At 43.2% G+C, this 27,966-nt stretch overlaps 1 protein-coding gene across 11 annotated transcripts in view; it reads left to right on the top strand.

Annotated features, from left to right (window-relative positions):
• BCAS1 (brain enriched myelin associated protein 1) overlaps positions 1–12,508 on the top strand; it is a 78,879-nt gene extending 66,371 nt beyond the window's left edge. For 4 of the 11 annotated variants that reach the window (XM_081034509.1, XM_081034507.1, XM_081034503.1 and 1 more), the window contains 3 exons: positions 2,105–2,170; positions 4,270–4,533; positions 7,702–8,837. In XM_081034509.1, coding sequence (XP_080890635.1) covers positions 2,105–2,170; positions 4,270–4,533; positions 7,702–7,776 — 405 coding nt within the window. In that variant the 3' untranslated portion in view covers positions 7,777–8,837. Of the gene's footprint in view, positions 1–2,104; positions 2,171–4,269; positions 4,534–7,701; positions 8,838–10,837 lie in introns of those variants that run through there. The other 7 variants (XM_081034511.1, XM_081034508.1, XM_081034513.1 and 4 more) reach the window with 4 other exon arrangements.
• Positions 12,509–27,966: the final 15,458 nt, after the last annotated feature.

Raw genomic sequence — 27,966 nt, forward strand, 5'->3', positions numbered from 1 at the left:
AGTAACTCTGCTACTTTTGACAGCTGGAAAAAATAAGCTTCTGTGGTCATGGTCTCTTGAATACAGAGCCCAACATAACTATTCTAATTTGACTTTGAAAGAGGGCTCTGCCAAGATGAGAGAAGAGGGATAGGAAGAAAACAAAGGAGGGAGGGAGGAGGTAAGAAAGGGAAGGAGGGAGAAATTGTTAATAACTATTGTCATTGAAAAGACCTCAGATGGACGTAATAAAGCCCCTGGGGTAAGCTCAGTCTACAGTCACCTTTGCGTAAATACAGGTTTATATGCCTCAAAATGAACAACAGAGAAAAATCATAGAAAAGCTTGAGATATTCGTGGTGTTGTTTTTTTTTAAAGGTTGAACGTTTTGCAATGATCTCCCTGACAGCCTGAGGGTCTGATTTCAGGATGCCAACCTAGGTCCATGGCTGGGGAGAGAGCCTTCTGATTCAATCCAAATTCTCCTCCAGGGGCGAGCAAAGAAAGGGAGGGGGGAAAACATATAATAGGAAATGTCAACTGTAATTGAAACAACAAGAAAAGAAAGAAAGCAAATTTAAACCTTACTCTGACAGAATATTTAAGGGATACCAAATGGAAACAACTAAAAGGAAGATTTAAAAAAAAAATCTGTTTCTTAAGGGGCAACAGTGGTAAAAATTCCCTGCATGACTCCCACTGAAAAAGCCATTTTGTTTGGTTGGTTATTTGGTTGTTTGCCATTCAACGTTCCCCCAAGGCTGACTAATGTGGACATGCCACTGTATTCTAAATGACACTGGGCAACGTGTTTGAGTAGGAAGGGCTCTTACCACACAGCCTGAGTTCTGGAGGCCAAATGAAATCCCCAAGTGACAAAACCTTTGAGTGAGATGGGGAGGCTGACAGAGCTGGTTGTAGGGAGAGAAATAGTAACCAGGAGAGTCCATTTCTTTTTCTAAACGTTCTCCAGCATAGGGCATTACTAAATGCACGGTTGCAACTCCAGACACCCGTACTGGCCCGCATTTGTCTACCGCCAGTTAGCTTAACGCACAATGCTTAAACTCAAGGGTGCCTCAAAGTCCCTTGGAGGGCTTGCTTAAAACAGAGTACTGGGCCTTACCCTTCCGAGATTCTGATTCTGTAGACCTGGAGTCGTTCTCAAGAATCTACATTTCTAACAAGTTCCCAGGTCATGCTGAAGCTGCTGGTCCTGCGATCACAACTGTAGAACCGTGAGAGTGTCTGGGTTTAAGGAGCCAAAGTGGAGAATTCAATTCCATGTAGCCCTGTCAGTAATGCCATTGGCCAAAGGGGGCGCTAAAAGGTGGGAAATGGAATGTTCAACATACCGCATCTCCCCACTAGGGGGTAAAAATACAGTAAAACTACCACTAGCAGTCACCAATGGAAGGCTACCATGGTTTAATTGTTAGTTTATCCATTTTAATTTTTATATTTTTCCAGTTTTATTGAGATATAATTGACATACATCACTGTATGTGTTTCAGGGGTATAGCATAAAGGTTTGACTTACATTCCGTATATTGTGAAATGATTACCACAATAAGTTTAGTTAACATCCACCATCCCATACAGATCCAATAAAAAGAAATGGGGGGAAAAATTTCTCCTTGTAATGAGAACTCGTAGTATTTACTTTCTTACCAACTTTCATTTACACCATCCAGCAGTGGTAACTACTGTCATCATCGTACCTTCCATGCCTAGTTCCTATTTATTTTATAACTGGAAGTTTGTACTTTTTGACCCCTGTTCGTTCACTGATTCATTCATTCCATATGTTCAATCACCTCCTGGTTCCCACATTAGTATTTTCATCATCATTTATTCATCCCAGAATTACCTAACCCGAGGGTTCAGGACTTTTGTTGTTGTTGTTATTTTTGGAGGCCAACACTTGAATTTCATTAGACTTTGGGTACAGACCACATGGAAATTGTATGTCTCGTAAGTAATATAGTTCCAATTGGTCTTCATTTGTCTCGATCCCAAATCTCAATATGAATGACTATGGTCATCCATTTCAGAAATTCTTTTGCATTCTCCATTTTGTTGTGCTTATGATAGCTGAAAGGCCATTGTCTGTTTGTTATTTTAGTCAGTGAAAGGGAATGGAGGGATCACCCACTCAGAAGAAATAAATGGGAAAGACTCCAGCTACCAAGTAAGTGACCTGTAAATTTGGTTCGGTGGTGGGTTTAGCTGGCATCTTCTCGCCTCTTTCCAGCCTCGTGTCCAATGCAATTGTCAGCCACAGCCAGTTCATTGACATCTCTAGTTTAAGCATTTACTGTATATCAGGCACTGACTCGGGCTCTGCAGATACAAGCATGAGTGAGCCACAGTCCCTCAGCTATTTCTTATTGCAAGGCTGTCACACAGGCTCTTCCTTCTTCTCCTTCCTCTCCTACAAGTCTTGACCCAAATGGCACAGGGGGACTCTATTCAACAAGTATTTCCTCAGTGCCTCATCTGGCACCGGACATTCAGATCGTCACAGTGGCCCAGAAAGAGTCACCTCTGGCAGTGTGAAACCAGGATGAACAGTTTGCCCAGGACTTACCTGGTTTTAAAACTGTAAGTCAGATGTCCTGGAACCCCCTTACTCCCAGACAAACCAAGACAATCGGTCCCCTTATGTTTGGCATTTCACATGGGCCAAACTCCGTGTCATGTAGGCTTTCCATTACTAGCTAATATAATCCTCCCGACACCATGAAGTATGATTTCTTTTATTACCCCCTTACAGGTGAGGAGGCTGAGAGAGCAAACAATTTATTCTAGGCCCCACGGCAAGGATGTGATGGAATTAGAACCACACCAGGTCCCTTTGACTCCAGACACTATGCTCTTACCCACGCACTGTCTCTTAAAATCTTCCACACAACAGAAACAGTTAATGGGGTGTTTGAACGGGGTCACTGGTTTGCGGGCTTTCTGAGCAGCATTGTGGTGGGAATTTCTGGCTCCTTCTAAGGCGAGTATCTGCTCCGGGCTGTCTGCTGTATTTGGATATCTGTATCTTAGCATTTGCTACAATGTTGGCAACAGGGATCTGACAGAGATATTCAGGACATGTTGTTACAGAACAGCTTCTTGGGGTACACCGGATGTCTAATGCTTCTTTCTCCAAGGAATTCTGCCCCCCTCCCGGGAGCTGCAACCTGGGGAGGCCTCAGAACTGGACAATCTCCTCTGTCTTCTCACTTATTTCTAAGGGGTGGGCTTTTGGTTTAAGTAAATTATGGGTGAAAGGCTTTGACGTCTTAATAGATTTTTTTTTTGTTATCTGTGAGTTACCCAGCATTTTCTAGAATTTTGGATTTTACAGACTCATCCCTCCAAATTGTAGGAACCAAATAGGACTGTAAACATTTATTTCACTTTAGTACAAAAGAATGTATAAGTTCAAAACTAAAAGTAAAACAATCATCATCTTTTATCACTGTTTCATGAAACAAAAGGGCAGTTTCACCCAGAAATCAAGACAGACATAAAGAAAAGAATAGCCATCCCCAGGAAAAGAGTCACATGCATTTGCAAGTGGAGAAACCTTCTTAAAGCTGCACGCCCCTGAGAGGGCTTCAGGAACAACTGGATCCAGGGGCATACACAATGCCATCAGTATAGGGGCACTTTCTCCCTCCCTCTCGTCATCTCTCAGCTCTGCTCTCCTCTGCGTTGGCTTGCTTTTCAAGCATTCTTTCTGGAAATGGCGGTGGCCCTGGAAGCTCCAGGCTTTTATCTTCAAACCCAACAGAAAGGAAGCAGGACTCTCATGCAGTTGTTTTAGCAAAGTTCTGAGATTAGCTCAGTTTTTCTTTGCTTGGCCACCCTGAACCAATCACAGCAGCCCATTCACATGCAATGCTCTGATTGGCCAGGCCTGAGTCACATGCCCTTGTCGTTATCCAGGGGTGGACTTAGTTTACCTAAAAGCCAAGGAATACATGCGAAAGAAGAGTGGTTCCCCAAGGGAAACCCAGCTTCTGGTACCAGAAAAGGAGGAAAGAATGCTTGCTGGGAATGCACAAAATGCATTAATGAATCATTAGATAAATAAATAAATGTCCCCTACTGTGGCCTTGTGCCATAACTAAACATTGGCACATTTTTCTTTTCTCTTTTTTCATTTTATCCAGGACTCCTGAAAATGTAGACACCATCCAACATGTGAAAACCTCTGTTTTAACATATTTATTCACCTGCTGTTGAGAGTTGTCTTGCAGCCACTAAAATGCATTTTGTTTGAACTTGCTGTAGACGGCAGACTCCACAGAGAAGGCCATCACACCACCAGAGCCGGAGCCTGCCGGGGCAATCCAGAAGGGCAAAGAGGGTTCCTCGAAGGACAAGAAGGCGACGGCTGAGATAAACAAGCAGAAGAGCAAAAAGCAGGAAGCCAAAGAACCGGCCCCATGTGCCGAGCCGGTTGTGGTGGAGGCGAACTCACTGCAGGGCGGAGACAAGCCCCAAAAGAGACCTGAGAAGCGGCGGCAGTCCCTCGGGAACTTCTTCAAGGGCCTGGTAGGTGGACCCTTCACTTCTCCTTCCTGGGCTCTCGGGCCAGGCGTGTGGTTCCCACTTCAGAAGGGGACCAACTGCCTAGGGGCTGGGGGACATTTGTCAAACGATATTTACGGAGTACTTGCTGTGTGCCAAGCGCTGTGCCAGGCACAGAGAGCCAGGCCCACGTGGGCCTTGCTGTCGGGAGCTGACGGTCAGGTACAGGATGGATGGATAGGAAGGGCGAGGAGGCAGAAGGCAGGCATGTGAGGGGAGCCTGCGTGTGACGACTTGGCCTGGCCTTGGGTTTAAGAGGAGCAGCAAGGAAGGCTTCTCAGAGGAAATGTGGGATCTCAGGTTAGCTAGTGGGAGGCAGTGGTAAGGGGAGGTCTGGAGGCAGAATGTGTTCCACACTATGGAAGCTGTGCTGGAGAGGTAAGAGAATGCAAGGACAGAGAGGTGGTGACAGGGACAGGTGAGCACAAGAAGCATCCATGTTCAGCTATGGCCAAAGGGAGCCTTGGAGAATTTAAATCAGGGAAATTGTTCTAAGCGTGACCCTGGGGGCTGAGTATACAGAGGTGATTAAAACTTAGCTCCTTCCCTCCCGAGAAGCCCCGTCGGGACTGAGTGGAGGCCAGACATTAGATGATTCATCTTTTGTGCTTCTTTATTTCTATTTGGTTCTTCTTTATCTCCTGCCCTAGACTATTGACTTTGGGAGGGCAATGACCTTACCTGTCACAGGCAGAGGTGCTGTCCTCCCAGTGTGGTGGCTAAAACATAGTAGACACTCCTTAAGTGTGTGTTGAATGAATGAAAGGGTGGATGGGGTGAAATACAACACTAGAAAATGTGTCATTATATTTGGGGTCATGTAAATCCTGGCCAACAAGGAGAGTCTGAAGGGTCGTTATGCAGATGATAAGCAAGGTGACCGATCATAAACCAAAAGGAGAAACAAGTAGAATCAGATCTCGGATTCAGGGGAGAGTGGGCTGAAGCTGACGGTCAGGTAAAGGATGGAGGGCTGGGAAGAGCGAGGAGGCAGAAGGCAGGCACGTGAGGGGAGCCTGCGTGTGAGAACATGGCCTGCCGTTACCTGCCAAGCCCTGGTGCAGTGGGCGGTGTCTAGCGTGGGGAGGGTTGCATTCCAGAAAGGTTCTGAGCTTAGAGCTCCAGTGCCTCTCGTTATTGGTGGCTGTCGGTTTCTTTTGCCAGAGGCCCCTGGGGTGTTCTCATCATGTCTCCTTATCCACGAAATTCCATGATCTAATAGGATGGATCTAACCAGTAGTTCCACTCCAGGAGTGATTTGCGGATATTTGGCAATGTCCAGAGACCACCCTGATTGTCACAACTTTGAGTAGGTGCTATTGGGACATTGCGGGTACCAGGACTGCATAAGACAGTCCCCTGCAAAGAAGAGGTATTCAGCCTAAAGTGTCAACGTCAAGGCTAGACCAAGGCTTTGCAAACTGCAGCCCATGGGCCAAATTGGCCCACCACTTGTTTTTGTAAATAAAGTTTTATTGGAACACAACCACATACGTTCATTTACATATTGTCTATGGCAGTTTTCACACTAAAACCGCAGCCGCACTCCAGGCCCTACAAACCTAGAAGCTTGTTCCTAGATTTGAACCCAGCTCTACCACTTAGTGGCCATGTGACCTTGGACGAGTCACCTTTCTGAGTTTCGGGTACTCTATCAATGGGGTGAATAGTACCGATGTCACAGGGTTAGCATGAAGATGAAATGAGATGCTGTAGAGTGTCCTTAGAAAATAGCCTGGTAGGTTTTAATTTGTCAGGAGGGAATAACTATGTTGTGAGTCTTTTAGTCAGCCCCTCCCTAGGTTGTGAAGGTGTGGAGATGAATAAGACACTGCTGTGTCCTGAGGAGTTTGTGATTTAATCACTGCATCAGGCAGTGGGGGTGGTCAGGAATGGCTTAGCACAGCGGAGACCGGCTCAGGATTCAGGGAAATGGGACCCAGAAGCCGGATGCACTCCATCCTAGTGGAGAACTCCATGGAAGTGCCTTTCCCTCACTGAGTTTCCTCCTTTGCTCTGTAAGTGACAATGGAGTGGACTTCCAGGGTGCTGTGAGGACCAGGTGTGATCCAGGCTGTAAGACCAGTCCCACGCATTGACTGAGGAGGCAATAGGCTCACAGGACAAGGAATTAATTGATCAGAGGTCACACCACCCGAGAGGGGCAGAGCCGTCCTCAAACCCAGTTATGGCTGACTCCTGAGCCCAGGCTTTCCATGTGCCGTGTTGTCCTGTCACCTTGATGTTCCCAAAGACTAACCCAGCGTAGTACATCTAGTTAGAGGCTTGATAAATGCATATACTATACTATATGTTATTGGATACTATGTATACTCTAGTACATTCTGTTCCCTGACACTGTGTGTGTATACTATACTATATACCCTGTATCGTAGTATGTTCTACTAGGCTACCCATACTGTACACTACTCCATGCACCATACTCTCCCCTCTGTGTTATATGTACTATATGATACATACCGTGGTGCACTATACTGTATGTTTACTGTATATATGCTAGTCTCGCTATACTAGACTTCACTATATACATAAGTATAGAGTTTAGCCAACCGCATTCAGTCAATACAAAGGACTACCTCTTGTGTGCCAGGCACTTGCTAGGTGTGGACAATACAGCAGACAGTCCACAGAGCCTCCATTCTGGGGGAGACAGACGTTAGACAAATAACATTGTTTTCAGACAGCGATACGTTTTGTAAGAAAATTAAAAGTGTGTTTAGAAAGGGATTAGAGAGGGTGACTGAGCGAGCTATAATGGTTGAGGGTGTTCAACTCCCCAGGTACTGTTCTAAGTGCATTGCAAGTACGAACTCTCTTTCTCTTAGAACAGCCCTCTGAGATAAGTTGTATCACCGCCCTTTTACACATAAAGAAACTGAAGCACAAAGAGTTAAGTTACTTGTCCCAGATTTCTGAGAGCTAAAAAGTAATAAAACGGGGCGTTGAACTTGGATGTCTGATCGGAGACCATTCCCTTATCCGCTACCCCCGAGTCAGGTGTATTTCTTGAACACAGCACCTGGTACAGAGGAAGTGCTAAATAAATGGCAGTGGTTGCTGTCGCTATTACACGTCTTCAATAGGATGCACCTTCTTTGTGTTTTTCTCCAGGGACCAAAGCGGATGTTGGATGCTCAAGTACAAACAGACCCCGTATCTATTGGACCCGTTGGCAAATCCAAGTAAACAAATCGCTAGAGTCCTCACCAACTCCTCCTGCCACCGTGATGCCTTCTCCCTACTCCATCTCCTCCCCCACACCCACTCCATGTAATATCTTTCCTTCTGATGGCCATCAAATGAAATTCTGCCTACAAATGAAGCCTGAGCTGTTGTATATTGAGGTGTATTATTTACGTCTCTGGTCCGGTCTTTCCTGGGAAATAACTGTGAGGATGGTTTAGCAGGTTAACTAGTCAGGAGGAGTTGATGTTTGCCCAGGGTGGGGGAGGAGGGCATGGAGGAATGCATTCTGGTTGTTATGACAAATGGCAGTGATGGGTAAGGTGCAGGAGAGAAATGCCTTCTGGAAGGAATTAAGCTTTGTAGTAAATACAGGCTCATCCTCTAAGCTCGAAGAGGAGAGATGAAAATCTGTTTGTTTAAGTTCACATTTCAAGGAGGGAGCGCAGGGGCTCTGTGTTGGGAGGTTGCCAGTTTCCTGGAACGGAATGTGTGGGGATTGAATAAGAGTTGTTTTTCAAATAGGGCCCTTGAAAGTTACTGAGGAGAGGGAGAAGATTGACTGGAGAGGGCTTGAAATGATTTGGGGAAACAATTGCTTTCTGAGGCTCAGTGACAAGGATGAGGATTTACAACTTCAAAACAAAACAAAACAAAATAAATGAAGTTGCAAGTTTATTTTGCAACGCAAGGGGGCGTCCGGGGCTCCATTTTCATCCTGTATCCCTAACAGAGAGTGTGTCCCGGCAATCACACATCATTAATTTTCTCAGATGGCTGAGGGGCTTGCTTCATCTGTTCTGTCTGACACTTACCTCAAGTCTGTCTGTAATTTCCTAATGTTCTCAGGATGTGCTCTGACAAAACCCTCCCCATAACCCCTGTTAATAAACATTTACAGAAGATTATTCAAATATCTGAGTTTTCTTTAATACTCGTACAGAGGAGTAAATAGGACCATGAGGCTATTAAGGTGTAATTCAAAAGTAGCATTTGATTGACTGATACCATGCACACTGTACCTTTCTTTTTCTGACTTAATAAAAGAAATACATTTACACCTCAAGCATCTTTGGATGTTCCGCTCTTGAAGCAGGTGTCTCACACTCTATGCCTGAGATTCCTTTATCTTCCCCCAGTATAAAACCAGTGCTTTTCCTCCAGCTTGCCTGCTCTCCCAGCTCCTCCGACATTTCCTTGTACATGAGCACACACGCACACACACATACAAATGTGTATGTGTGCATTTGCATAGACAAACACACATGCGTAAAAAAGTACTGGCTTGGACCGGGCTGTCGAGAGCCGAGCCTGAGACAGGGACTCTGATGCGTGGATGTGCGGAGCAAGGGCTCCCAAGGGCTCCCAGGGGAAAGGGAGGAGGAGAAGAAGAGGGCGGGAGGGAGCTGAGCAAGGGTTGGGCTCAGCTGCAGTGGAGTTCCTCATTCCCAGGGGGTTCTGCAGCGTGAACTGGAGCTCACAGTGAGTGCTGCCTGAGGCAAGGGCCAACCTGTGTACCCTGGTTGGTGAGTCGTGGGACCCCTTAGCAGCCAGAGGATGAGTGCATGGGCCGTGCCCACTACAGATACACACACAGATTCAGATGTGTATTTACACCACACCGGCACACATTCAGACAGGCAAACATACGTGCATACAGGAACAGATAAAAGCACGCTCCCATTCGTATTCACACAGATACAAATAGATACATGGACTAATATAGATCCACACATACACACCAGCTCATACAAATCCATCGCATGTGGGATCCATCCCATACTGATCGGCAGTAAAATTAAACACACTCTCCCAAGTCTGCCCTTCAGACAAATAAAACCACGGCTTTGGCAACAAGGTGTTTAGAAAATGTGTTTGGGGGGCGGGGGGAATGTGTATATCTATATATCTATCTATATAGATATCTATCTATCTATCTATCTATCTATCTATATATATATATATGGCTTGATAAAACCAGATAAGGGGCCCCTGACTGCTGGTGCCTGCCAGCTCCCAGCTTGGATGGGCTGAAGGCTCAGTTTCAAATCAAGACCAGAGGCCTTTTCCTTGCAGCTGAGTGCAAAACCTCACTGACTCACACAGTTGACAATGACTTCATGCCACTTCATGTCCCAATACTTGGCACAAATCGGGAAAAAGCCCTTTGGGGAAGCCCATGGGGTGGGGGGGGGGTTGACTTTCCCTCTGCCACGGTCATCAGAGAGCACAGAGTTGATTCAAGGAAACCAGGCAGCTGGTTATTCCTTTGTCTCCAAACACCAGGGGGGTTGCCTGCTGCGACCTTTGGTGAGCTCCAGGCCACACCAATCCATTGAGAAAGGGGACAGTATCATCTGCAAGTTTCACCTCACTGGGCACAGGGGCTTTTTGCCCTGATGAGAAATGCCCCCCCACCCCCCCTACCCCGCAGGACTGAGTCACTAATGCAGAAGGAGACCTCCCATTCCCCACCTCCTGAGGAATAAAGTTTTGTGTGTTTTTTAAGAGGTTCTTTTGCTGAGAATTTCCCTGAAAAGCATGCCAACAGTTTCTGTAACTGGTTTCCCATCCTCCTGGCCAAAAAAGACAGCAACCTTTTAATGAAATTGTTTGTTTGTTTTTAAAGGCAAGAAAATTTAAGCCAGAGCAGACTCAAAAAATGAATTATTTGGGGGATGCTAAATCCAGTCGTGGCCTAAGAAGCAAGCTAAAACTCCAGTTTTGAGTTTTGTGTGGGTTTTGTTTTATGGGGTTTTTTCTTCTGTTTTTTTTTTTTTTTTTGAGTTGGGAGCATTTATAAATACTAATTTCCATGCCTCATACTGACCTAGAGTGAAAAAGAGCAGAAACTCCCCCTAAGTGAGCTCAGCAAAGCTCTTGGAACAGGATTCACAGAGAAACTAAAGTTCCTCAAAATATGCTACTCGGACAGCAAAACTGCACACAGCAAAACATTTAAAACACCCTGAAACTGAAAGAGAAATTAAGACCTGGGGGAAAGGGCAAAAGTGACCTTTTACAATTTGTGTCCTCATTTACTTATTTACTTATTTATTTTTAGGTGCACAGGGAAGTGTGTCTTCTCCAATGTCAAGAAGAAGTGGCCTTTCCCAAGAATTGAGCTATTGAGATGAAATGGCCGCCATTGGGAAAACAAAAAGCAAAAAAACTCTGCTTTCCAGTTTCAGCTGATGGTGACTTTTGACTGATACGCATAAATGAATTCGTTGAAAAGTGCAGTTGTTCTCAGCAGCCATTAAATCCCTCATGAATTCATTATTTTGGGGAAGAGGACACACCCCCAAAGAAATGCCAAAAGGGAAGAGAAAGAGAAAGAAAGTGAAGAAGTTCTTGTGTTTTGTTGTACCCCCTGCTCTTTAAACAAATTATCAGGGATTTACACACACACACACACACACACACACACACACACACACACACACACACTGTAGCTGGATTGTCCTTGTTTGTTTGCAAACAGTCCAGATTTAAATTAGATTCCAAGAGGCTAGAATCTGTCTGCTGGCTCTTTCAGGAGTCCCGCTGGGCTGGCTGCTTCTCAAAGAGCCTGGAAGGGAGCAGATTTCTACACACTAGACCTGACAACTGTCATTTCTTATATCAAATAGTCCCAAATTCATCTTAAGCTTTAAAAAATTAAATCAGCTAGCCTACCTGCCTTAAAGAGAAGGAAAGTGACTTCAATTATTAGCTCACCAACGTTGCAAACATAGAGAACGCGCTTTGCAGAAACGTAAGACGATAAGGGTTGCTTTTAACCATCCTCCCAATGTCCCTTTTTTAAGCCTTTTCTTAAAAAGGCAGTTCCCATGGTGAGTAGAATCAGGCTCCTCTGTGGTCTAGACCTTATTCACTCTATCCGTGAAAATAAAGTGGCCCTGACCCACTGGAAAGTACGGGGCTCCGTTAGGGAGAAAAGAAATTACTTACTGAGCAGCAAAATCTGTAAATTTGTAATTCAGATCTTTAGTGCAAGCCTGAATCTCTGTGAGGATCCAGCCCTTTGCATAAATTGGTTTTCTGGGAAGTTTAACCCTTTTGCCTCTGTTTCTCTTCCCCAGAAAGCTACTCATTCCAGCGTCTCCATCCCCTGGCCCTTTAACGAGCCACAGCAGACCAGCAACCCAAGCAGCTTCACTGAAATAAGGGTAATAATAATAATGCATTAGGTTATCACACTTCACGGTTTATAGAATGCTTTTTGCATGTATTATCTAATTTAAAGCTGTATGCCCCTAATTGAATTTAATTTCTTCCTTTGTTACATTTTGTTATGAGGGGAGGGGCATGCACCTGTGTGGCTTTCTTTTTCCCTCAAAGGATCACTTCTTGACAAAATGGCCCCCAGCTGCATTTCTGACAAAGATGGCCATTGAAGGACTTTACTGCTTATGTGATTGACTCTCATGAAGGATGTTTTTATTTAAATCTGGCCACATGAGGGAGTTCCAGGACCTGGGGTCCTACAATCTCCAGCCAGGCCCTTTTCTCTGATTGCCTGCTGGGAGGTTGGGCTGAAGCAGCTCTTAGGAATGTTTGTTGATTAACTTCTAGAAAGTGGTCCGGTTCAATGAAAAGAACTAGAACAAGAGGGCCAATGGCTACGCTCCAACTCCCCCCATGCTGGCAGCAACTCCACAAAGTAGGTACTATTATTAGCCCATTGTTTAGGAAGGAAACTTAAAGCTTAAGTCACTTGCCCTATAGTTGACAGTGGAAATATGAGAGATAAGGCTTCTTTATGGAGCATGATGGGCTGGGAAAGATGACTTAAATGCTTTGCAATGGCACCAGCTTAAATGTTTGCAATCACACTATCCTTCCTTAAGCTTCTTCCATGACTGGGTGAGAGGAGTGGAGAAACCAACCAACTTGATCTTTGTTTCCGGGGGCTGGCAATCACAGAAGGCCTGGACATGGTAGACACATAATAAATATTGGTCGAATGGATAAATTGATAGATAAATGTTCTATGGCCACATCCACTGGGAAGTGATTTTCCTCTGATATGAGTTTATTTTAGTCACGAGTATTTGGTCCCTCTAATCAGACCTTCCCCCTCCCCAGGTGGCCAGCCTCATAACAATCAACATCAGACCAACATCAGTATCACCTGAGAACTAGGTAGAACTGCAAATTCTTGGGCCCCACTCCAGACCCAGTGGATCAAAAACGCTGGGGGTAGGGCCCAGCACTCTGGCTTTTAGCAAGCCCTCCAGGTGGTTCTGATCCACGAAAGCAGTGGAACGCTACTGATCCAGGTACAGCTACCACTTCACTGAGCATCGACTGAAAAAGACCAGCCCTGACGATGCAAAGGTAGCAGCTCACATTGGACCTGACTGTATGTCAGATATTGTGAGTCACATGAATTACTTTGTTTTCTGCCCATTTTACAGATGAGGAAACTAAGGCTCAGAGAGGAAAAGCAGTTTTGCCCAAGGTCGTACATGGCTGAGCCAAGGTTGAACACTAAGCCTAACCTCTTCAAGGCATGTTTTCATGTTTGTGGGAGAGACAGGCAGGCAAAAAGACAGGCAGGCAATACTAATATGATGTAAGAGCTGTAAATAGAGGGTGTTGTGGAACTCAGAGGAAGGCGCTGCCACAAGACCACAGGGAATGGAGTTTGGCTATGTGAGGTCAGTTGAGCTAACTCACAAAGAATGAATAAGTTTGCCAGAGGGGTTCCCAGAAGAAGAGGAATGTAAAAGCAAGTAGTTCCGCCTGGCTGGAGTGAGGCTGTGAAGAGGACAGATAAGATGGTGGAAACTGGAAAGGAGGCACAGACCAGACCAGAGATGTGTGGTAAGGAGCCCATAGTAGGAAGTTTAACCTTTCTCCCAAGGGCAGTAAGTAGGGAGTCCTGGGAGAGATTTGAGCTGGAGAGTGACAGAGTACGATTTGTGTTTTGGTTGCAAGTAGGATTTAATACAGACTCAATTCAACTAATATTCATTGTGTGACCCGAACTGTCGACTAGATATTATAATGTATAATCATTTTCTTTCTAACCTCTTTAAAGAGTATAAGAAATGCTCACTTACATAAAACTTCTACATGGCTTTCGCCCGTAAGAGGATACATAAATGCCTATTGCCAAGGGTCATAAATGTGCCTGTGGAATTTGGCCCATCCCCCCACATCTTTGACCCAAGGCTGTGAGGTCTTGAGCAAGTTACTTCATTCCTCAGAGCCTTAGTTTGTTCCTCCATAGGATGGGAATAATCACAGTACTTAGAGAGTTACTCAGAAGAGTAAATGAGACAATGGATTTACGGCTTGTACGTATAGTACCTAGTGAGTGATAAGTGCTTCCTGAGCATTTTTGGTGGGATATGGATGACATTTGCCCAAGATGGACTGTCTGTGTTTTTTATCATGGGCTGAAAGACCACCCAATCTTTGGGACACCCTTAAACTGTGTCCTAGTCTCTCCCCATCCTGGTAATCAGTTGACTGGCTAGCTGATTGAAAGCAAGAGAAAGAAGGGAGGAGAGAAGCAACAAACAATGTTCATTTTCCCTGGTGTCCATCCCATTCTAAAGTAGTCGAATTTCCGAGAAGGTGACTGCCTTGGGCTTCCTTTGGTTGTATCTGTGTATAATATTAGGTTGCCATAGTAACAGAGACTGTGGCTGCTCCGCCTCATTTCTCTTGTGCCCACCTCTGAGTTCACCTTTAGCACTGAGAGTTTCCCACCTCAAAGGACCCCCGACCCCCACCCCTGGTTATTTGCTTTCCTTCTTGATGGCTTTTTCCAGAGGGCTGTGGGAACTGGTTCAGTCCATATGCAGGATGTCCTGGAAATGCCTGACATTTTATACCCCCAGAGCAACGCTCAACCAATGAGGGATGGACGATGGCAGATAAATACCTTAGCTTCCCCATTTCTATTTTGAGGTGTCCTCAACATGTTCCCACAAGGGTCCCCAGCAAGATGGAGCCCGAGCTGCCCACAGTAGTTTCATACTCATGTATGCACTCTCCCTGCTATGTACTTCCTGGGACCACTTCCCAAAATAAACTACTGGCATCTATGTTCTTGTCTCAGGGTCTGTGTCTAAGACACAAACATCTGTGTCTCACTTAGGGTCCTGTCAGGAAAACCTAGCCTCGTGCCAAGTAGTTTAAAGGAGGGAAATCAATATGGACACAAGTTTTAAAGGTGCTGGAAGAGCTGAAAAGGCAAGCATGTGACAAGGAGGCCATCTAGAGATTAGACAGAAGGAAGACACAACTACCATTAGGGTCAGACAGACCAAAGGAAGCCGTGATGTTACCCTAGCCAGAGAAACGACGCCCTCTGAGAAATGGAGCCCCAGGGGGCTGCGTGGGGTACCTGGGATCAGAGGGGGCTCTCCGGAAGCGCTGCCATTCTGCTGATGTGAGAAATATATCTGGATACCAGTGCCCTCCCCTGGCTGAACCTAACCAGAAGCCACTTAGCAATGGAACCTGGATGATGCAGTTTGACGGGCAACATGGGAAGAGCAGCTAGAAGTATCGCGGCAAATGCTGGCACATCCTGAAGCCGTGCTTTAAGAGAAAAGAAAAAAAATCAGGGAGAAACTTTAATTAGGACCCCACCCCCCTACCCTGGATCTAAATAAATGAGCATGTGTCGCATTGTCCCAGTGACAACCTTGTCACTTCCTTTATCTTCAGAACAGAACACAGGCTCTGGCTCCAAAAGGCCTTGGTTAGAATCCCAAATCACTTAATGTCTTCAGGCTTCACTTTCACATCCATAAAATGGAAGTGATAGTGGGATCCACCTCATGGGGTTGCCACGGGGATTTAATGATGCGTTCCATGTGAGGCACTTAGCACTGTGCCTGGCACACAATAAGCGCCTAATAAATGTTCTTTCTTATCAGAACATTTGGAGCTTCAACTGCTCTGTGAGTATCTGGCAGTCCATTAAAATTCCTGCTCAAACTTGTTTCTTCTCCTCTTTGCCACTCAAACCCCCGACTCTAATGTCCAGAATCTGCCTCTAGTCTCTACTTCATTGCCTTAAAAAAAAAAAAAAAAAAATCCACTTTCACAGAAGTTCTGCCAGCACTGAAGGAACAACAGCCGAGTTCTCCTCCCTTCTTGGCTCCCAACCCTCTCTCTGCAACCCTCAACCCCCGCCCTCTCCTGGCTGGCCAGCTGTTCACAAGTAGCTTAGCAGTTTTGAGGATACAAAAACAGGAAATTATGCACCAGTCCTGACTAAGGCTAAAAACTCATGTGCAAACCCTTCATCATACAGATTTCTTCAGCTCTTAAAATTCAGGGCCTTGAAAAGTCAGGTTCCCTAGCCAAGATCTCTGGATTTGCTTAATCATTTCCTTTGCAAATGTATCAACCTCTTTAACCACGAAGAAGAAATGGTGAGAAAGAGAGAGGCGGGAGTTGAAAATGTTTTAAGTCAACCACAAGACAGGACAGGAAATTGTGGAATTGGGGGTGGGGGCATTTTTCTTTAATCCCTCAATGCCACGGCAGCCTAAGATAGCAACTCTGGAAGAAATGACCATTGGAGGATATTCTTTTGCTGTGGATACTGACCTAGAGGGAAATGTGTAGTCTTGCTCATTCAGGGGCCTGAGCAGAGAATATTAGAGCAGAGAAGACTGAGAGTTCCCATCTGACCCTTTGTTTGACTCAGGCAGCAAACATTTGTTGAGTGCTTACTCTGCCCCGTACTGTGTAAACAGGACTAAGATGGGCTCCTGAACAGGCAGAAAACTTCCCTGCTTTCCCTGCTTTCCCTGTAGTTAAAATACCTACTGGAGGCTGCCTGCCATGAGAATCTAAAGGGTGATCCAAAGCTGTTTGTTGTTAAAGTCCCTGAAAGACAATAATAAGTGGCTTCCTTTGCCCTTCCTTCTCACTTTCTGAGCTTGCCCTGGCAAATCAGAGCTATATACTTTATTAATCCTTAAGGTAATTTATTATCTTTAGCAGCGATTTTTATCCGAAACTGGGGACCAAACCATTAATGTTGATCCAGCATATAAAATGAAATGGGATGGGATGGGATGGGATGGACTAGAATAGAATATCTCATGATGTATTACAGGCAATATGGATAATATTAATTACTAAACGTGTCAACTCTGGAGTCTACTGGCATGGATTCAAATCCAGTAAGTGTACTAGCTGTGCGAGATTGGACAAGTTGATTAACATCTCTAAAGCTCAGTTACTTCAGGGAAGTAGAACACAATAAAGAGAAATATAAAATGTGATCTCTGAGGTTCTGGGGTCATTTATTTTCAGAAAGTGCTATTCTGACCCCTGTATCTTTCCTTTGGCCCCAGACTACAGCTACTCTTTTGGGGGAAACCAAAGCCATGTAGTATGTAAATCTTCTCTTTAGAAAATTAGCCATAAAGCTAGTTGCAGACCATGTCACCTACTGAAAACAACTACAAAAGCTAGACCCCCCCCAAAAAACGGTCTGAAAGCAAGCTAGAACAGACACAATGCTCCACTTGCACTTCACTGGAGAGCAAAAAGGAGACTGGCAGTTGACTTTTCAGCAGTACTGATGGAAGTCAAATGGTACAACTCTTTAAAAATATATATAAGGGCTGAAAGAAAACACCTGCCAACCTATAATTCTACACCCAGTAAAAAATATCCATCACAATTTAAAATGAAATAAATGCATGTAAGACAAAATCTTAGTGAATACATTACAAACAGCCTCTAACTAAAACAAGACTAAGGAAGTTCTATAGGGAGAAAGAAAATGATCTCAGATGAAACAATAAAAATTTAGGAAAGACTGAAGAGCAGCAGAAGGGTAAATATGTTGGGAAATCTAAATAAATATTGACTGTACTAAAAGATAATCATTTTAAACGTCTAAGTATTACTTTGTCTTGTGCACCTGAAACTAATAAAAAATAATAATAAAAGAAAAGAAAAGAAAAAAAGAGAATCATTTATTGTGGGGTTTAAAATATATGTGGGATTAAAGAGTATGACAGCAATAGCACAAAATGTAGGCAAAAAGAAAAGGAAATTAAACATGTCCCAAGTTCCTTGTGTTGCCTGAGAAGTACTAAAAGCACTAATTTTATTAGACTTTAAAAAGTCAAGGATCGTACTTGTACTCTGTAGGATAATTTAAAAAGGAAAGTAAAGAAAATATGACAATAAGAAGCTAATAGGAGCAACAGAATGACTAAAACAAAAGATCATAAAGGAGAGAAAAGGGAACTCATAGCAGATGGAACTAATTAAAAACAGCTAGTAATATGTTAGTGTTATGTTAGTAATTACATTAAATGTAAATGGACTAAATACTTCAAAGACACTTCGTCATACTAAATAAAAATTTTTAAAAACCCAACAATCATATTCTACTTACAAGAGGCAAATCTTAAATATAAGCATACAGAAAGAATGCAAATAGAAGAGTGGGAAAAAATATTGCATGCACACACTAACAACAACAACAGAAAAGCTGATTATTCTAGTACCAGAAGAAGTAGATTTTAAGGTAAGGAGTAGTATAATCGATGAGATATTTTATAATAACAAAAAGGGTCAGTCCTACCAGAAAGATAGAACAATTCTAAATGAACAAACACTTGCTAACATAGTCTTGATATATATAAAGCAGATCTAAAAGGAGAAATAAAGAAATCAACAATGATAATGGTAAACTTTAACAGTACTCTATCCGTAACTAATAAACAAACCAACAATAATAAATCAGTAGGAATAGAAAATATTTGACCAATCCTATTTATACGCTTGAATTAATTGACAGTTACAGAACAAAGCAACCCAAAACGGAAGAATACATATTCTTTTTTTCAACGGCACCTGGAATATTTACCAAAACTGACATGTGCTGGCCTATAGAGTAGGTCTCAAATTTAGAAGATGAGGTGGGCAGCGTTTGCTGTCAGATTGGTTGTGAGTGTGAGAGAAAGGGGAGTCAAGGTTGATGATGATGGAATCAGATCTTCGAAATCAAGAGGGACTAACTCGTGCTGCACAGTTAGCATTTTGGAGAGAGAGACAGGTGCTTGTGTGTGTGTGTAGCACTCATAAAGTAGTCAGGGGTAGTTATTTACATGTGTGAGTCAAGCTGGGAGCGAACCTGTGTCCAACTGAACATGAAGCAATTATTGAAATTTGGTTTTTAGAATATTCCCAGGGTGAAATGATTTCCTGCTTTAATCACCCTCTTCTCGGTTTAAGTGTCTGTTTGTCTTAACTGGATTGGCGTCATGTTTCCATCTGGAATGGAGGGCACACAGAACAAAAACTCCATGAAAGTCCCACAGAGTTGACAGATATTACTGAAAAAACAAAGCGTCCCCCCAATTGCTGGCCTCTTTCATCAGAGTGGGACTGGTTCATCCACTGCCTGAGTATCAGCTGCGAGTCTGGCTCTGGGAGATTGATAAACCAGAGAAACAGAGACCACTCCAATAGAGCTGAGGAGGCACCCACTCCAAAGGCCAAATATCAAGGAAGTACTGTAAGAAATCACACATGCATGCTTATGTACCCTTGTGTGATGTGTTTGGGACAGTAGTCAAGAACATTTTGGAACCCGTTCTACAAACTAGCTCTAAGACATTGGGCTTCACTGAAACATCCTGTCTCACTTTCTCCCCTGTAAAATGGGAGTGATGGTAGGGCTAGTACCATCATTATAGAAGTAAATCAGATAATATTCACGTGTGCAGACTGCTCAGGGTAGTGCTTGGGTTTGAGTCAGCACGAAATTAGCATTTGCAACTTTTATCATCGTGCTGTTTCAAACATTTCCTTCCCTTTTTTTTTTATTACAAACCTATAACTTTTTTTTTTAATGTTAGGGGACAATATAGGTGAAACAGTCCATCATAATTCCAACTCCCTGACTCAATCTTATTTTTACATAGCCCCTTCAAATGTTTTTTTATATTGTTCATTTCATAGTGATGAAAGTGCCTGGCATATAGCGGGTGCACAATAAAATCCATACTGTTGGTCCAATTCAATGCAAACTATTTTCTTTTATACTTTGTATACCTGAGTTATAAATATATGATATAATATGTGTTATAATATGTTATAGTAAAATTATAACACACACATTACCCTTACATTGTTTTATGAGCCACATGATTATAACTGGTATGGCTCCAGGATACGGCATTGTATCAAGGTGCAGCCTTTGGCTAAGCCACTTCTCTTTTGCTGTGCCTTTATACATAGAATTACTACAGACCATACCACCATGGCAAACAGTGCTCTACACAACCTTCTGCCTTTTTTAAAACTTTCTTAAGACAATCCTAGAAGATGGAATTAAACATGTGAAGACAAACCTTGAAGTTAGCTGAGAAGGGAGCCCAAAAAGATTAACCCAAAATGAGACACCTTCCTTAAACTCAGGTTGTAATAAAATGAACTCCACGGGATGATGAAACCCTGGGGGTGATACTATTTTCATTTGAAGCATTGCTTTTCACTCTTTCAAAAAAAAAAAAAGGATTAAAACCCACAACTTCCCCAACACAGATCAATAAAAATTTTGATGTGTTGGTGAACAAAGACAAATTTACCCTGAGTAGAGATAAAAACATAAGGAACGATCGCATCAGATCTGTGGTTCATTCCAAGATTAGCTTTACAAAGCTGCAAAGAAAGGTGTTCAGCTATGTATTGTTTCCTGAAGCAGGACCCCAGACAGCTTATGAGGTGTTTGGGGGGTGGGGGTAATTTTCCCCCTGGTGGTGCTGGGGAAGCAGGGAGAAAGGGCGAATTACAACGAAGGCAGCTGGACATGGATACCCACTTCTCATAGTACTGATGGCAACTGCAAGCCTGGTGGTGCAGGGTGGGGTCGCTGGAGTCAGGCAGCCGTGGGCCTGGAAAGCTGCCTTGCCCCTTGCTACCTTGTGACTATAAGTAAGTTAGGAACTGATCAGGGCAGGGTTCCGTCCCAAGTCTCCCAGCCTCCACAGTCTCCGGGCTTCCACACATAATAATGCTACGCTCTCCAGAGTGGTTCTTCTCCTATTTTGGTTGATTCCAATATTCCATGGGAAGAATAGCTAGAGGGCAGAAGGCTATCGCCCTGACTTCCGGAGAGAAGATGGTAGCTTAGATTAGCGTGGTTACTTAAGAGGTGGCAGGAAGTGCGTGTTTTGAGGTCTTATTTGAATAAAACATTACAGAATAATATAATTTGTATGAAACCCAGTCATGTACCTGAAGGGGCCTTAAGCTTGCTGCCTGGAAACTCATAGTGCCCAATAAATGGGGTCACTGGCTCCCCGTGGTAGCATACCCACATGGAATTGGGTGGCTTTGCTTTTCACAGGAAAATCTGCAGGTTAACAAGAGTATCTTTCTCCCCAAACTGTTCTTTCTTTGTTCATCCCGTGAATGACGGCTGTAAGGTAGGGTGAGAAGAAAATAAAATTAGGTAACCTGAGAACAAAGCTACCAGGTCAATGACGGTTGCATGTCCATCCTACGTATTTTATTCCATTTCATCTTCAGAGGAACCCAATGAGGTGGGGAAATCTTCCTCCCCTTCTTTACACATGAGAAAGCTGAAATACAAAGAAGTTACAGAATTTGCCGGAAGCCACAGAGCTGTTAAGTAAAAAAGCAAGGATTCCATACGGGTTTGTTTGATTCTAAAGTTTACAGGCTTAATCATGCGGCTGCATAACTTCCTGCCATGTTGGTGGAAAGGAAGGGGATTCGGTGTGGGGTAAAGGAGCAATGTATTACATCACACTTTCAGGGGCAGCCTAAGAAAACGGGCCCAAACAGTTACCAGCTTATGGCTCTGAGTTCTGTGTTTTCTCTTGTAAATTTAAGTACGCGGCAACAGTCCTTGAGTTGGGAGAGGGAGGAGTTTATGTTTGTCACCCAGCATTGGGGAAGTTTATCATAGTTTTAGGTCGTTTTAACTATATGGAAGCCTGACATTTGACATTTGGATAAAAGGCAAAAAAAAAAAAAGTCTCCAAAAGGCTGCTTTGGGCATGCCTGCCTGATTCTTTGCCAAACAGGAATCCTTCCTTGGCTGTCTTCCCTTATAAATGATTTTCAAACTACAGTTTTAAAAAACGGTTCCTTTGGGGAATTATAAAAGCAATAATGTTTTCGATAGAAAATTGTTGTGTCAACAGATATGCACAAAAAATAAAATCACCAATTTCCCCATCAGCCAGAGAGAAGCACTGTTAATAATTGAGTGGCTTCTTCCTTTTTCCTCATGCATAGATACATATTTTTGTAAGTGCAATTGGACTCAACTGCATAAAAAAGTCTTGTAGCATGCATTTTTAAATCAAACATTGTATCACCAGCATTTCCCTGTGTTTTAAATTTTAAAACTTGAAAAACGTGATTTTTAATGACCACCTAATAGTCTGCCCCAGCGGTCATTATATTTAATTATTTTTTCCATTGGTGGGCATTCCTTTTATCCTATTTCAAGCAGCATTTTCCCTATATGAATATTTCGGCTTTACATAGGTACTGTGGTCCTATCCCATCAATCAATTTTAATTTATCATCAAAATTCTTCCAAATTTTCTACATCAGGAGAGTCAAAATGCAAAATATAGCCGTGACCTCCGCTCAGAAGCAAACCCCAGTGCTCTATTGTAAAAGCAGGGCCCTGTAAGGAGAAGCCAAAATGCCCTTATATTGAGCCTTTCAGTCATTTAGTTAAAAGCAAACCAACAAAGACCTTCCCCTGGGCTCTCTCTCTTCCCCCCGCAGCCTGTCTTTAGCCTTCCCTTAGCCTGGATTTCTGACTCTTTACCTCCCATTTACTCCGCAGGATGCTGTAATCTGTTTTTCACTCCCACTTCGCTGAGAAAGTCCTTGCAAAACGCCAAATGCACGGTCCCATGCTTTCAATTAGTTTTTAATTGCATACGTGATACAGCAATGCATTTTCCTGTTTAAAATAATTAATAACTTGAACATAAAGATAGTTTCCTTTTAACCACTTTAACCACTTATCCCTGATCTTGGAAACTATCCCTTCCACGAGGACCTCTACTGTTGTAAGTGAGGTGGGGGATCCTTGCTGGGAAGTTTTTCAGTGTATCTTATCTTTTTAACAGGTCCTCGGGTTTCCACAGTATGGGTATGCCATTTACCTGGAACTCTCTTCATGAACACTTGGGGTGTTCCTAGTATGTCACTAACAGACAAGGGTGCATCAAGGAGCAGTATATTCCATGCACTTCTGTGGGAATCTCACTTCTCTAGGCGACGACAGAGCACTGGACCTCCAGGCCACCGAGTGTGCACTTTCTCCTTTTATCTTTAATGGGCATTGAAAGTCCCCCTCAAGGGGGCAGCACAGATTTACGTGATCAGCCTATGTCAATCGTCCCTTTATCGATTTCTTTAGTAGCACTGGGCAGTGCCCGCTACTATTTCTTATGCCATGTCTCCTTCCTGTTGCTTTTTCATCCTCCCAGCCTATCTTTTCTAAGTCTCCTTTGCAATCTTCCCCTCATCTATCTGTCCTGAAATGTGGTTGCAGCCTGGAATTCTGCTCTGAATGAGTGATCTTGTGTATTTCTCTATGACTTGCACCACCGGCTCCCTCAGAGGCACAAACAAATACTTACAGGAGATGGGAGAATAAAAAAAATACTGTGAGTCCTCGCAACACTCTCTCTTCTACCACCTGAACCCCACCCCTATCCCCAACTCCAGCTTTATTGGAATCTATGCCTAATATTCTCAGATATATTTTTTCAATAGATGTTGGAAATCTAGATTAGTATGTAAATGCTTACATTTTTTAATAGCTGGAAGTAAGTTTAAAAGAAACACGAATCCCATGTGGTCCATAAAACACACTGATGAGGCAGATTCAGCTGCCAAAATGTCAGTTGGTAACTTCCAGCTCAGAAAAAATCACTCCCTTCTTCAAATTCCCCTTTCCCTAAATTGGGCCTGTCCCTTATCCAATCCATCACTAATCCTTTGATTCAACCTGAGAATTTGTTCCAGAATTCAGCCCACCCTTCCATCCTCAGAGCCACTGTCTTCTTTTTTTTTCAATTAAATGTATTGGGGTGACATTGGTTAATAAAACTACATAGGTTTCAAATGTGCAATTCCATAATACATCATCTGTATATTAATTACATTGTGTGTTCACCACCCAAAGTCAAATCTCCTTCTGTTGCCATATATTTGACCCCCTTCACCCTTTTCTACCTCCCTCTTTTCCTGCTGGTAACCACTAAACTGTGGTCTGTGTCTCTGAGTTGTTGTTTGTTTGTCTTGTTGGTTTGTTGCTTTCAGTTTTATATCCCACATATGAGTGAAATCATATGGTTCTCAACTTTTTCCGTCTGACGTATTTCACTTAGCGTGATATTCTTAAGCTCCATCTATGTTGTCGCAAATGGCAGTACTTCATCTTTCCCAACGGCAGAGTAGTATTCCACTGTACCTATGTACCACATCATGCCATTAATTCCAGTGTTCACCAAGTTGCATCCTGGCTGGGACTGTAGCATTCTAACTGGCCATTTCCTGCCCTTGGTTGATATCTCCCCGCCCCCACCTTTGCATTACCTTCCTCTCCATTGTAGAATTTTCTCACCATGGCTGTTGGAGTGAGAGAAGGAGAAGGAAGGAGGGGCAAGTATCCATGTCCCTCCCCTGCTCAGATAGCCTTATTAGCGCCATATTGCCCATAAAGCAAAGTTGCCAACAATGGCCACATTTGAGCAGCACTTGGCCCAACATTTTAAAATTTGGTCCAACCTTATCAAATCAGATTTCATATAAACATTCAGATACTAGATTTAGATATTTCCTGAAAGATCTGACCAGCTGACAGCACTGGGCCTGCAGTCTCACAGAGAATCAATTGGCTGGAGCCCAGTAGCCTTGGGGAACTAGGTGCTTTGCTCCTTTCTTTATTTCCTTACTGCAGCCAGCCTCATGCAGATGTGTTACTGCCTGGCCCTAAAGGAGTTTGCAACTTCTGAACCACAGGCTAAAATTTAACCTGTTAATGTGCACAGGGTAAATTGCATGATCTGGCATGATCTGGCCCCAGCCCTTCCCTTCACCCCTTTCCTTTTTTCTACCACTAATAATGGCTGACTCACAAAGAAATTGTTTCAGACCTGAACCTAACCACCACTCAAATGCAGTGACTGTTTTCATTACTTAAATCAAGATAGACACACTCCATACAGAGAGGTCTTCCCTTTGACTCAATACATCTCTCTTCAAATCGCTAATGAAATTGAACTTGCTCTAGACAGTGCGTTTGAGGTTTAAGAAACTTCTACTGAAGCTCTTTATTTAGTTCTCAGGAGTGCCCTGCTCAGCTCAGATTCTAATAGAGAGAGACTGTACTGCTGACGGACAGTCACCCTTAATTCATGTAAACCCTCAGGAGAAATGTACTGAAGATCACCCATTCAGTAAGCATGCTGCATGGAGAATACACACATCCACACACCCCTTAACTAACTGGTTTTCTTCCTTGATATATACATGTTTAATAATATGCATGATCATTATCATATTACATGGTAATTCAGTTATAAATAAAAGGTGTTCATAAAGACAATTTTCTTTATGAGTTAGAATTATTTTGGGGAAATAAGAAAAAAACGTATTTCTAATTTGTTTTGTTTTAAGATTCTTTGAAGTGGTAAAGTCTACTCGATGCCATACCTAGTCTCCCTTCTTTCTTATTAACAGAATATCAACTTTACTGAGGCGGCGCAGCTGTAAAACCATCAGCTTTTGAAACTACATTTCCCAGCCTCCTTTGCAAGTAGACATAGCCATTTAATACGGCTCTGGCCAAGGAGCTGTTATAGTCATTGGGTGGACTTCTCAAAAATCTCCTTAAAGCTGTATAGGGAAAAGGGCAGGTGAACACTCAGGTGATCTCTTTTTGCTTTCTCTCTCTGCTTTCTGAAAAGGTATATGTGAGAAAAAGGCCAAAAAAAATCTGGCTTTAATGTTCATATAATAACACCACCAGCCAGCCACCTACCTCTGGATGTCTTGCTGAATGGGAAAAATAAATCTTATTTAAGCTGCTGGTCTTTGGGTTTTCCCTTATAATGAAGTAAATTGCCTTCTATTCAAAGCTACTTTAAACAACAGGGTTGGGGCAGGGGGACACATGTCCCCAGTTGGCTAGCCCACCAGAAATTACAGGAAGGGACTAATTAAGGGACTGTTGTAAATACTATTACTTTATTCGTAGTATCTCAGGATCCTTAATGTGCTATTTTACTGTCTTCTCTTTTTTGGCCCAATTGCAAACCAACATAAAATTTATCAACTGTGCATATCATAAACAGTGATGTGGAGACCTGAACCATCTGAAAAATGGAAACTCGAATCTTTATTTCCATTTTGTCTGAAAGCAAGAGATTCCTTTGGGTGGTGAAAGGCCCTCAATTTCTTTACTCTGTATGACTCAGTCTGAATGCACTCCCGTTGGCATTCTGGATTTTTCTGTAATCTCCTTTCCTTAATAAATTCAAGATCGCTCCACAAATCGCAAATAGCTTATAATAGTGTTACTGTTTCTGGGCTAAATTAGGGATGGCCAGTAGCTACATCTGTGGATATCTGAATAATTGCTTCGATTCCCGATTTGTTTCTGAGTAAGTGTAGGCCTGACCTCTGGGCATGACTGAATATTACTCATAACCAAACTGAGAGTTTCAACGCTAAATGTGACAGTGTGTGCTATATCTGTTTTCTCTCTGGCAGATTATTCAAATACCATCCAGTTGAAGTCAAGTTGTCCCAGAGCCCACTGAATCTTTGCCCCAAAGGTCCCTATAGGAGCCCTTCCTTAAAAAGCTTCGTTTGCTATATTGTAATCAGTTTCTCAGTGAATATGTGACGATTGGATGTTTTCAGCCTGATTCCTTTCTCCTGCCTCATGTCCCCTGGAGATCCCGCTGCCTCCATAAAAGCTATTTGCATCTTATCTCTTCCAGCGCAGTTGCTAAAACCAGAAAGAAAGCTGGAAAACATTTCCCCAAACTGTACTGTTTTTCATCATTTCTTTCTGACACCTCAAGATAACTGGTTAGCATATTGTCTCTCCCTATTCAGTATAGCCCTACTGGGTGTTTGGGGACTGAATGAGGTCACCCAAGGAACTTAGAAACAAAAATGCCTCTTTCCAAATCTATAACACCTAGAGACAACTGGAGAGATTTTAGAAGTTGCTGGTGAAATCCCAAATGAAAGAGGTCTTTTCTGAACAGACAGAAACCCTGCTGGCTTTCAGGACACTACCAGGAAAGTAGTGAAAACAACTGGCAAATAATCTTCCTGACCGCTGGTCCCAGTGTCACATGCCATGGAGTTAGGCTTAGACATTTGATGGGAAATGTCACAGGGCTCTTGGGTCTTCCCAGCGAAAGTGTGTTTCTCGAAGTTCCTGGAAGTCTCTGAGAAGTGGTGTGAATTTCCGCCACTGTGGAGACACATGACAGTAACTTGATTATTGAGTTATTTGTCCAAGAAATTCTCATTGAGGGTCTTTCTGAGCCAGTCCTATGCCTGGGGCCTTAGCTGTTGTCATCCAGGGTTCTGGTCTTTTCCTATGACTAATAGAACCAGAGAGCTCTACTGTCCAGTGCGCTAGCCACTAAACACATGCAACTGTTTAAATTTAGATTAACAAAAATTAAAGGAAGCTACAAATTCGTCTCAGTTTCATTAGCCACAATCTCAAAAGGTCAACAGCCGCATGTGGCTAGTGGTTACCCTATCAACCAGCACAGATCTAGAATTTTTAACATCACAGAAAGTTCTTTTGGGATAATCTGACTAGACAGTCTGACTTGCCTGGGATATTTCTAGATTACACCTACTGACCTGGTGTAATCATTAATAGCACCCTCTTTCAGTCTCAAAATGTCCTGGTTGGGAAATATAATTGAATAATGAAAATGAACTTAGCCACCGTCTCTGCGTAGCCCCCTGAGCCACCCCACAGCCAGGTCTTCTGAGACCCAAAACCCTTTGTCTTGAAGAAAAAGCTGACAGTGTCAGCAATCCTTCTGCCTTTTTTTCTTCCTGATTCTCTCCCACCTATCAAATCTAACAATATGAGTAACAGAAGGGGTGGGGGGAACAGGTGAAGGAAATGTCAGTTCTCCCAAA

This window comes from Rhinolophus hipposideros, assembly GCF_964194185.1.
Source record: "Rhinolophus hipposideros genome assembly, chromosome: 22".
Taxonomy (NCBI): domain Eukaryota; kingdom Metazoa; phylum Chordata; class Mammalia; order Chiroptera; family Rhinolophidae; genus Rhinolophus; species Rhinolophus hipposideros.